Here is a 12,081-nt window from a genome sequence, read left to right on the forward strand (position 1 = left end):
TATTACTGAAGGGCAACATAGTATACAGACTTCATAATCTGCACTCTTTTGGTTGAATGCAGTATTTATTTCCACTTTGGCTTTATGTTGTTTAGTTTTTTTTTTCAAGTGAGTTTTTGTTAATGGAGACTGAGAATCCATTTTATTTTCGTTTTTGGTTGTTTATTTTGTTTATCAGTTCCAGTGTTTAGTGTTCTTTTGAAAATAAAGTGTATCTATCTTTGGCAAGAAATCGCATGGATTATTATGTAATTTCCATTAAATCAATGTAAAAAGGTCTTCAAACAATATTATTGTTTATCGCAATACTTTTTGAGACAATTAATCGCTCAGCAAAATTTGCTATCGTGACAGGCCTAGTCATCTGCAAGTCAAACGTGAAGGTGGATCAAAGGTTTTTGCTCTTCCAATATTACAACTGACAAGAGCGTTCTTCAACAGCTGGATCACTTCAAGAGGGAGGCAGAAAAATATGAATCCCGCAACAAAGGTCTGATTGAAGTAATGATTGAAGGATACAAAGAGAGACTTAAATATGAGGAGCAGATCAAAAGTCACACTGAGCAAGCTTCAAAAATCAAAGAACAGGAGGGAACAGTGAAATCATTGCAGGGTCAGGTTGCAGACCTGAAGATAAAGTTGAAACTTGCTCTGGAAAATAACCATCCAAGAGTCTCCACCCAATCAAAGGTGCCCCTGCAAAAAGAAGACTCCCTGCAAACAAAAGAGACCAAGGAAAGACAGACCTCCAATCAACCAGGGACTCTAGAGGAAAGATGGAACTCCAGTCAACCAGGGAGGTCCGAGGGAAGATGGACCTCCAATCAATCAGGGAGGTCCCAGGAAAGATGGACCTCCAATCAAACATGGAGGTCCATGCGACCAACCTCCACTGGTTGCACGGAGGGCCTTCATGTTGGCGTTGGCCTGAAGGCTAGTCTAAGCCCAGCTCGGCCTTTACGCCGACCAACACCCAGGTGGCACTAACCTAGATAACTATCCAAACCCAGGTTTTGCCAACACTGGACATCATGAAAATTCAAATGTTTTACACAAATTTAGGAAATCAAAACAGACACAGGCAAATAATATTCATAACTCCAAAGTCAATGTAAAAAACACAAGATCAATTTCAGAGTTAAAAACACCAAAATAAACATTAAAATTTTCCTGTATATAAAAACTGCAGCAGGTAGAATTTCTTAAACATTAATTGGTCTCTCTAAATTGTCCTAAGGTGTGAATGTGTGTGCGCAAGGATAAATGTGTTAGATGATGATGGATGAATATTTGTTAAAAGTGTCTGACAGTAAAATATGAAACTGAGAATCTGAAAATTCCTCTGACTCTGCTGCTGTCCAGAAACAAAAAATCAGAACTAAAAAGCAAACTTTTGGTTCTGATTGGTTCTTTTGGTTCTAATGTGTTGAATGTGTCTCAGCACATTCAACACATTAGACTACTAATGTACTGCAATTATGCAACTGGAAGAAATACAACCTAACATTATATCATCATTATTTATAGAATGATTTAGAAAACAAAATGCTATACAGATTTATTAAAACTATTTCGACCCATATTAGAACTTTGCATTCATTTCTCTTCATTTTAGTTGCTGTGATTTTGCTTAACACAGACATTTTCCCTAATCCTAACCCTATCTAAAACTTAATTCACATCTTACCTCTAAACGTTACCCCTGATTCAAGCAATGAGTCCATCATATTGGGACCAGGATTTGGTCCCAATATGATGGAACTAATATGACACAGGACATACACTGCCTGGCCCAAAAAAAAAGTCGCCACCTGGATTTAACTAAGCAAATAGGTACAAGCCTCCTATTGGATAAGTACTGCATAGGCGATTATCTTTCAGCTGGCAACAAGTTATTTAACCTCAGCTGATGCAATGAGTAACTCCTCATTTCTTAAACAACCATGGCAAAAGACACATCCTGTGGTCGTGGAAAAGACGTTAGTCTGTTTAAGAAGGGTCAAATCATTGGCATGCATCAAGCAGAGAAAACATCTAAGGAGATTGCAGAAACTACTAGAATTGGGTTAAGAACTGTCCAACGCATCATTAAAAACTGGAAGGATGGTGGGGAACCATCGTCTTCCAGGAAGAAATGTGGTCGGAAAAAAATCCTGAATGATCGTGATCGGCGATTACTTAAAAAAAGAAGAAGCTTGTAGCCAGCTTTAGCTAGCTTAGCAGCAGCGCAAACGCTATGGTCAAACTGACTTGCAGACAGTCAATATGTCCAAATTCAGGGGCTGGTGATGGCAGCTGGCTGTTAATGCAGCGGTAGTCAGAGCAATGCTGCAGGTAAGTGATGTATTGATAAACTAATCAGATATTTGAGATTTACACAGCTATATTCTCACTTAAAAATATTGTAAAAGTTCATGTCGTGTCACTTAAAGTATAACATAGCAAAATACTTGGCCGCTCTTCATCCCCATTTGCCTGAACATCTGGTTTGGACCCGCAATGACTATCATGGGACAGTGTGGGCCACGAAGGATACGCCTGACCCATCCTTCAAGTCTGGTGGAAAGTAGGGCACATTTGGAGGATTGTTCGAATTCGGACAGGCCTTGTTGCGGCGCTATGATGTAACCGGCCCACAAATCTGCACCTCGAACGACGCAGCACCGGGATTCGGACAAGGCTTCAGCTTCCTAACTGAGAGTGACTGTGACTCGCATAGCTACGGTTGTCAGGGATACGGAACGTTACGACTTTGTTGAGTTAATTTAAAAGAAAACATAAAGCTCAAGGTCAATTTGACCGGATCTAATTAGTTAATTAATTAATCACAAAGCAATCATTTGCATACATTAGGAGACGAACCAGACAAACAAAATGATCCTATAATGAGATGGCCCGACTTTATACTGCAAGAACGCCACCGTACTCATAAAAAGTAATCTAGAATGTAACTAATTTAGAATGAATACATTGTAAATTTGAGTAAAATTCCCCTAATTACTAGCTCATAAATATAGATTGAAATCTAGCCAAGTAACCTAAAAGCAAATTGCAAAACCAATTATATTGCTCAAATTCAAAAGGTTTGCTCGGTCTGAAGCTTTTTCTTTCACCTCTTTCTTTGCTACTTCCATGTATCTCTCGTTCTTGATGACTTTTAAAGCCACCGTCTCATTGGTGGCCAGTTTCTTGCTCTGGACGACCGCTCCGTAGGCGCCACTGCCCAGGTAATGCTCCATCTCGTAGTCCGAGGATGGAGATGAAATACCAATCCCCATCTTCAAAGGTCTGAAAAGCTCAAAGGCTTTAAAGGTGTCAGCTGAAATTGGAGGATTTGTGAGAGAAAAGCAGAACAGAAGGAATATGATGAACAATAAATCCTGTTTATCAGATATAGGCTTACAGAGAAGTTCATCAGTAAATGTAGTAAATGTAAGCTGAACCGAAATAAAGCTAGCTATTTATTTACAGATAGCTTTAACATATAGTATTAATCAAATGAATATTTAATAAGCTGAAATCAATTACTCTTGGATAATAGCATCCATCCGTCCCATAAATCCATGTAATGTCATTAAAATGCATCAAGAGAAACACAACAAACAAATCAGCAAATAAACTCATAAACTTTGATTTCTGATTTCAGCCTTGATAAAGGGGAACTCACCGTACGGTTGTCAAAGTCATGTGACATTGATAGATGTTCCAAGGGAAATGGCTTAAGAGAGGTTTCTCGTCAAAGACGAGCAAATTTTTTCTCAGTCAGTCGAAAAACCATAGTTTGTTCGCCAGAAAGGATTGAACAGAAATGGTAGTGGAAAATTCCATTTCTCCTCCAAAAATCTGTTGAGTTCCTGTTCCGTCACAGTGACTCCTGACATCACAGTGCGATTCAAATGGAGGGAAAGGAAAAAAACATTTCATAAATTAATTTCTGAACTCTTATTTGAAAGAACTCTTATCATGAAATAGTCATGATAGTACCAAATCAGTACCAAACGATGCGGCTAGTATGTATGTTTTTACCAATAAGTATAGAAAGGCTGGACTGCTGTGTGAAGAAGAGAACAGCACAAGCGCAAAAGCTAATTTCCCTAATTAGATTAATTTGCTAATTGCAATCAATGACCTTTCCTGGCAGCCTACTGTATTTTTTATTTCTTTAAAGCAGCTGTGTTACAGGCAACGTTAGGAAAAAGCATGTGATATTTGTGTTCATTAAAAGTTAAATAGATCTAGGGGCGTGCTGTGGTGGCGTAGGGGATAGCGCGACCCACGTTTGGAGGCCGTGAGTCCTCTACGTGGCCGTCGCGGGTTCAATTCCCGGACCCGGTGACATTTGCCACATGTCTTCCCCCTTTCCTGTCAGCCTACTTTCATATAAGGGACAGGAGAGCCCACAAAAGGACAAAAAAAAAGTTATATAGATCTTTTTGTGTAAAATCTGGCCTATATATGGACTTTTTTTAGTGGGTGTGTCTTATATTCAGAAATGCTCAATACTGGACTATCATTGGGTTTCTGTTACAAATGTGAGAACATTTTTGTCTGTATTCTGCTAATTGTCAAAACGCAATTTTGCAAATGCAGCATTTCCACCAACGCCTCATTTGTATTAAATAAAATTAAAATCACGCGTGAATAAGTTGTTCACACAATAAATAATTAAAAATAATGGCTGTGACAGATGTTAACAGATATATGAGATATAATTCAGCCATGGCACTAGCGCTCATCTATCAGCCAATCGGACGAGACGTTGGCGTCTTGTTCTCGCATTCACGCTTTATATTTGTCGTTTATATTTGCTAGCGGCTATGTATTCGGCGATTTGGGGAAATTGTAGTCGGTGATTTCACTGAAGAACCTGTACATGGTTCAACACGATTCAATGACACACAACTTTTTATTAACTGTGAGATGTTGTGAGAGCTCTGGTGGAGCTGCACATTGTCCGAAAAAACACAAAAACAAACTACAAACCACAAAGACGACTACTTCCTGTCTTCTTTGTGGTTTTCGCCAGTAGTAACATCCATCTCTTGATCACATGACTGGTGCAAAGGAAGTGTTTCCATTACAGTTCTACCAAATACATCTACTAGCAAACCACTGCATCCTAGCACAAAAACTATTTATTAAACATGAGTTTTTTTCAAAATTGCTGTGTTTCCATTAAACAAATTTATTTTCTTAATTTTGATTTGCGCAATTCTGTGGTTAATGGAAACTCATCTACTGATGTTGGCATTTACCAAATGGATTCACTGGATATTGTTCTTTTGCTGACTGATAAAAGAGTAAGTTGTTGTCCAGTTGGCATAAACTAAGGGTAGCTAGTAACAGCAACTGGCTCTCTGTCAGTTTTAAGTAAATGGATTATTCATAGACTTTAGATACACACGTCCACACTTTTGCTGCTTTCTTGAAATTTAGAAAGCTAAAGTATTAGCTGAGCCCAGTGCCAAAGAGTGGAACTACAAAAAAACAATTGCAGAAAGATAAGTCTCCGCATGATATGATCTACCTGTAGACTGGTGAAGTGACGGATCTAAAGAAGAACCGACGAATGGCTAACGGAAGCTGGATCCGTCGACACCCCAAAGAGACTAATGATCACAGCAACAGAGGAGGCCCTCAGCCTCAGAGAGCAATGGAGACCATATGGTCTACCACTGCTCCATAACACAAGTGTCCAGTGATGAGCCTGAAACAGCAGAAGAGATTGGCAGGTAAATTCAACGCTGAACGCCATAATAAAGTCAATGGAACAAAGTTCAAGAGCATCCGCTGAGTGTAGACCGCAAGTCTTACAGTCAAAGTTGGATACTCAACCGTGTTTGAGTTTTTGTTCTTATCATCCACCTACATGAAAGTTATGTTGAAATCTGAAACTATGAAGTACCACATGCAAGCTTCAAAATTGTAACAGTTTCCCCTTTAAATGCCCATGATTTCCAAATCCCAACTGGAACTGTGTGCTTCTGTCACCAATTAGTCTCCCCGGGTCCCCGCTGATTGTTTCTGAGAAGCAATAAGCGGGCTGAAAATAAACCTGATTCCCATAAAGGCAAACAATGCAATTAGAAAGTGGAATTTCTAGACTGCTAAGTGTTGAAAAATGCAGTTTGCAATTCCTTAAATGCGTGTTGACCATGAAGCGATCTGATGAAACAGTTATGTCAGAGGTGACTCAGGCTTTGCTTCAATAATTATATCACTACATGTGAGCTGCAGATGGCCTCTGTCTTTCATTGGAGCTCTTTTTTTAGAAACTTACATGACTCTGCTAAAGGTTGGTTTAGCCCTGTGGTTACTGAACCTAAACCCCTAATAAAAACAACAAAAACAAAAAAAACAATTGAAGGGTCCACCATGACTTTAAAACCAAGATCTTGAAGTGTTGGTTTGGTCACCTCAGATAATTAGGTCAGCTGACGAATATTTTGAATGACTTTGGAGCGTTGGATTTGTCCCCAAAGGCTTAAAAAAAGGGACAAAATTCTTAGTCACAAATTTAGTTTGACATCCACCAGACTTGTAAAAGTGATATTAAAGTTTCCCAGGGGAGAAATCTTCGGTTGACCCCCTGATTTGCTCTAGCACTTTTAGTTGTTGACATTTTAAAATTAGAGTCACTTTGACAAACTGCTGCTGAGTCATGTGTATTTTGAGCAGAAGGTCTGGATGAAAAGAAGCAAGTGTTATTTTTAAGTGACTGACTTTCATATGGTGTAGCAGGCCATGTCATATTTTGGAATTGATAAAACAGTTTCGAATCAAATTATGAGGTCAAACTTATGCTGAATAAATCAATGTTAGGAAAATATTTTTGCATACAATCCTGTTTAGTTTGTACACGTGAAAACTGCTTTTAAGCAGATCAGATCAGTCAGTCATATCAGTAGTTAATGTTAGCTACAATCATAGCGACCTCGTCTCTTAAGACCGTGGGAGCCTTAAGGCGGTCTCCTATCCAGAGGAAAGAGAGTTTTGCTCTTCCACATTGATAGACATTAGTTCCGGTGCTCTGATTGTGAACCTCCGTTTCAGAGGTCCCACTAGTACGAGACCCCAAATTAGACCAAGAAAACTTGCCTGATAACACCTTAGGATCTTGTAGAATGAGTTAGAGAATTGTTTGTTTTCCTTCCTGGACCTGTTACCCTAGCAACCCGGTTTCAGATTAGTGGAAAACAATGCGTGATTGTTTATTGCATTGTTTTTTGTATGGAACTCGAAAGGCGAGATTCTTTTCAAAACTCTTAGTGAATTTGTTTATAGTTGGCAAACAAATTTTTACATGATGCGACTAATTCCATGCATACTACATACATGTCTTCTGCAGAAAACCCTCCGCCCTCCCACAACTTTGGTACCGTTTTATGGGATTTTTCTTCTTCTGATTTGCTTTGTCCTTATTCTGTTTCTGTTAAACTTAACATTTCTCCAAGCAAGAAAACAACACACTACAACTGTATTAGACAGACTCATTAGCCCTACACTGGTTTTGAAATTCTCATGATGTCCTTCCTTTGAATTTTCCATGTCTCGTTAAGGTTTACATCATTGCCACCATGGTTGTTTTTGGAGTAGAAGTGTTTATAGCCGCTTGGACTTTCAGAGGGGCAGTAAACAGCCGCCAGCCCAGGCAGGGGGTAAAATGTGTAATCGTTTTGGTATGGGAATAAATACACCACAATCAGTTTTGCCTTTTTCTTTACAAAGGAAATCAGATTTTTTTACACGTCTGACAGTAACAGTCATCCCGTACCTTGTCGAGCTCAACGTTACGGTTGCAGAATTATGAAGTTGGGGGCTTATCAGAGGACTTTGAATGGTCATGTGCTGTGGACATGACTGCCAGTGTGTCTGCTGAAACACCACAGTGAAATAGTGGTCGTGAAATATGACGCTATGGAAAAACTTTCAAATTTAGCTCCGCAAAACAAAATCTTTCTAGTTGTGCTTTTACACGGGGGGAAGGGCATTGTTGGGAATTGGAGATGTCAGTTCCTGTCAGTAGGTTAAGCAACAAGCCAATTACGAATGCAGACTACAAAGGTGTTTTTCTCCACTTAATTGGAACCAGTTTAACAAGACGCGGATGACAAGTCTTGAGAAATGTGTGAGGAAATTCATATGAGCTGCTCAAGCTGGACTTTTCCACATGGTCATGTAATAGCAACAAACATTAGATGGAATGTTTCTATCACAGAACTTAAAGTAGGCCCGTCACATAATTGTAAAATGAAATGCATATCCCACATGGGTTTTCAGATTTCAGTACAAATATTAATTCTGATACCCACTAAATACAATCGAGTGTAACCATTCTAATTAGCATAATGGCATAGGACCTACATTGAAATATTGTACATGAAAACATGATTGTGTGTTTGACGAGTCAAAGTCTAAGACTTGAGAAAAATGCATTTCCACTGGATGATACTCTCCCCATCCAGTCTGACTAAATGAAAGCTGAGTCTCTACATATGGAAAACAGACTTGCCAAAATGTGAATAAGGGATGTGAATACCTTTGAGAGGCACCACATGGTGAGAAATGTTAGTGCTGAATTGATATAATGCAGAATCGCTGTAAGCAGAGATGATGTAAGAGTGTGCTGGAGGATTGTTTGGCAAAAATTGGGTATTCCAGCTATACATGTCGATGCAATAACAGGATGTGTGGCCATCCCTCATCCAGCATTTAATATGCCCTGCTTCCCTTACCTCCACTTCATCTCTCACTAAAACTTTACATTCTTTCTCCCCCTTACAAGACAAATAAGGTAGGAGGGTACGAGGATGATGGACGGAGTTGGAGGAGAATACAGCAGCCTCCTATGTCAAATGTCAAAAAAACAAAACCGCAAAGAAGACTTTTCCTTCCCATCTGCAGATTTGCTCAGCTCGTAGGCCATAGAGGTGGGTGGTCAGAGCAACGATATAGTGTTATCTGTTTGGGTTCCATTTCATAACCCACCGCTGAACTGTGAGGCAGAAAAGAAGCAGGAGCCAGAGGTGGAGGGTGGGAAGGCACAACTGATGGAGGAAAGAGAGGGTAAACAGAAACGAATGTTGATGGGAAAAGATAGTAGAGAAAAGTTATGAAAAAAGCTCTACGGAAGATGTTTTGAAGGGTTTATCTTGGAAATGCCACGACAGAGAGCCACGGAGTTCATCACAGTCATTGGAGGCTGATGAACAAGAGGAGGGAGGTACATGGGAGTGTCTCCCACACATGGAGCAGCAGACACGCTCCTCACACACCGAGAGGGGGGAAAGAGATATAAAGGGGCTCTCAAGGAAAACGAGTGTTCAGGCAAGCGTCCGAGTCTTCCCCACCCTGCTTCTGAGAGTGTTTGTGAAGAAACTCACGCCGCTATCAGATGAAACACTTTTTCTTGTCAGTGGATCAAAGGAAGTGTGACAGGCTGGATTCGAATAGATGAGTTGAAGAATCTGAACCAAGAAACCTGCTTGATTTTCAGATTTTCCACTTGAGGTGTTTACTTATCTCCCACTGAGAACTTTTTCCCTCCAAGAGGAAAATCCACTTGAAGAAAACTTTTGTAGTTCCCTCCCTGCTGAAAGCGCAACTGTCACTGAGTTTTCATTGCTATTTATATTGTTTCCTTTACCTCTCTAGACAAGGAGTTGAGACACAATGGAAGCATCTTATGTTTTTTATGTGGACAACAATCAGTCGTATGTGGAGGAGCATTTATACTTTGAGGACAACATCGACGGCTTTGGCATCACCATGGCTTTCCTCTACCTCATGGTCTGCATTGTGGGACTGGCTGGGAACTGCCTCGTCATCATTGCCATTTTGAAACTGGACAAAATGTCATCCTCCACCACGGTGTACATATTCAACCTGGCTTTGGCCGACGGACTGTTCATGGTCGGCCTGCCGTTTATCGCAAGCCAGAACTTTAAGAACCGGTGGGTGTTTGGGAACACGGCGTGCAAAGTTGTCATGGTCCTGGACGGCATCAACCAGTTCACCAGCGTCTTCTGCCTCACGGCGATGAGCATCGACCGCTACATGGCCCTTGCTGAGCCACTTCGGTTTGCCTGCTGGAGAACTCCGCGCTGCGCCAAGGTCGTCTCAGCATCCCTGTGGTTCTTCTCTCTCCTCACCATTCTCCCGATGGCCTTCCATTTCACCGCAGATCACGGCTTTTGCAGTCCGGACTTCGCTACGGACGCCTTGTGGCTTGGAGTCCTCTCTTACACCTTCATCATCGGTTTTGCCATACCCTTTATGGTGATGATGGTCTCCTACGTGGCTATGCTGATCTCTCTGCGGTGCCGGCAGAAGCTCTTCTCTGCGCCAAACCACGAGGGACGCAGGCTTGAGCAGCAGCTAACCAAAATGGTTGTGGCGGTGGTGGTAGTGTTTGGCATGTGTTGGCTCCCATTTTACACCTTCAACTTCCTTTCATTGCATTATAACAGCTTCTTCCCGTCCTTCGTCAGGGCTTTTGAATTTGCAGTCTTACTGTCGTATTCATGGAGCTGTGCCAACCCCATCCTCTACGCCTGTCTGTCCGACACCTTCAGGAGGCACTTCCGTACCTTGCTCTGCCCTGGAATAAAATCCTGCCCTGGAGTGCAGTGCAGCGTTGAACAGTACGACCAAAATGACACCAGCGTACGGGATGTCACTCTTCTGGCCTGAGAACCAAGTGCTGATGCTTCATTTCTCAAGCACTGAACAATACTTTGGAACTTCTGTACATAAATCCAGCAATATGATTGCTCTTGTTACGAGTTGAGAGTCTTGACCAACTGAGATTTTGTTTACATCCTGTTTAAAGCATGAAAGGCACATAATTATTGTTTTAGAGTGAGTCTGTATATATTTTATGAGCTTGTCGTTGCTTGATTTTATTGTCTGCCTGGGGTTTTGCATTGGACTGTATTTTCACACGCAATGAATTCTGTTCATCTACATTTGAAGAGAAAGTGTTTGGTCAAGAATCTGTTAATCTCTCCTCTGTACTGTTTGTGAATGTTGCTGTACAGCTGAAGATTATTCATGTGTGGTTAAAATGAGAAAATCTCTTCCAAAGATTTTTTTCCCCACATAAAAATGTAAAAAAAAAAAAAAAAAAAGTTTTACCAAATAATCCAATTGAATTATGCTTTGATCATTTTCCTCAGCAGTCTTTTTGTATGAATACCATGTCTTTGTAAAGTAAAAATGTACCACTTCCTTTGTCTATGGAATTATTATTATTATTATTTTACAACTCAACATGTGCTCCAATATGTTTGGCGTTATGAGCCTTTCCAGCAGGTCTGACAAAATGTGGCACAAAAAAAAGTAAAATAAAACTGAAAACAGCTTGAGCGTAAACAGAATAAAAAGGGGTCATCCACCTTTGGGTTAACGCCAGCGTGGCCACACGTAAACAAGTCCCAACTGAGCCAATTGCGTCGGCACGTCTCCCTCAGCTGGCTTGTGTCCCGGTGGTCAAGTGTACAGAGGGAGGGCAGCAGAGGAGTGTGTTTGCTCTTTTCTGGCGGTGTGTGTGCTTCGAGTACAAACAGTTTCACACTGAAAACTCCCAAAGTTTTTTTTTTTGTTTTTTTTTTTTATATTTATTTATGATTTTCAAGAATAAACAGGCAAATAAGAGGACAAAACAACAAGGATAAAAAAAATAAAAAAAAACTAACCAGAATCATCAAAACAAAAATCCACAGAACAGAACAATCAAAACACTGTCAGCTAACAAAGGGTCTGATAAGAGGATAAAATGCACATCAGATTGTAGAGTGTTATCGAGCATGAGACAGAGTCCAAGCGAGTAAGAGACATTTCTGAGGACATTGAAACAAACAGCCCACCATGGAATATGGAATAACAAGAAAAGATGAACACAAGTTATAATCACAATAAACATGACGAAACGGTAAATGAGTAAAATAAATTATTAGAAAATACAGGTCCAGATGTAAACGACAGTTATTTTAGCCTATTATTTTGTATGTATCTATTGAAAGGACCCCACACATCCAGGAATTTCTGATGATTGTCAGACAAAGAGTATCGAATCTCCTC

At 40.3% G+C, this 12,081-nt stretch overlaps 1 protein-coding gene across 1 annotated transcript; it reads left to right on the forward strand.

Moving 5' to 3' along the window:
- The first annotated feature begins 9,146 nt into the window (after positions 1-9,146).
- LOC116726773 (somatostatin receptor type 5) lies at positions 9,147-11,229 on the forward strand. The gene has a single exon (XM_032573657.1). The coding sequence runs from the start codon at positions 9,673-9,675 to the stop codon at positions 10,690-10,692; it is 1,020 nt and encodes a 339-aa protein (XP_032429548.1). The 5' UTR covers positions 9,147-9,672; the 3' UTR covers positions 10,693-11,229.
- Positions 11,230-12,081: the final 852 nt, after the last annotated feature.

Source organism: Xiphophorus hellerii, chromosome 10 (genome assembly GCF_003331165.1).
Source record: "Xiphophorus hellerii strain 12219 chromosome 10, Xiphophorus_hellerii-4.1, whole genome shotgun sequence".
In the NCBI taxonomy this organism is placed as follows: Eukaryota; Metazoa; Chordata; class Actinopteri; order Cyprinodontiformes; family Poeciliidae; genus Xiphophorus; species Xiphophorus hellerii.

Bases quoted from the DNA above. Each gene is read 5' to 3' on its own strand.
- LOC116726773 (XM_032573657.1), top strand. From the start codon at position 9,673: ATGGAAGCATCTTATGTTTTTTATGTGGACAACAATCAGTCGTATGTG.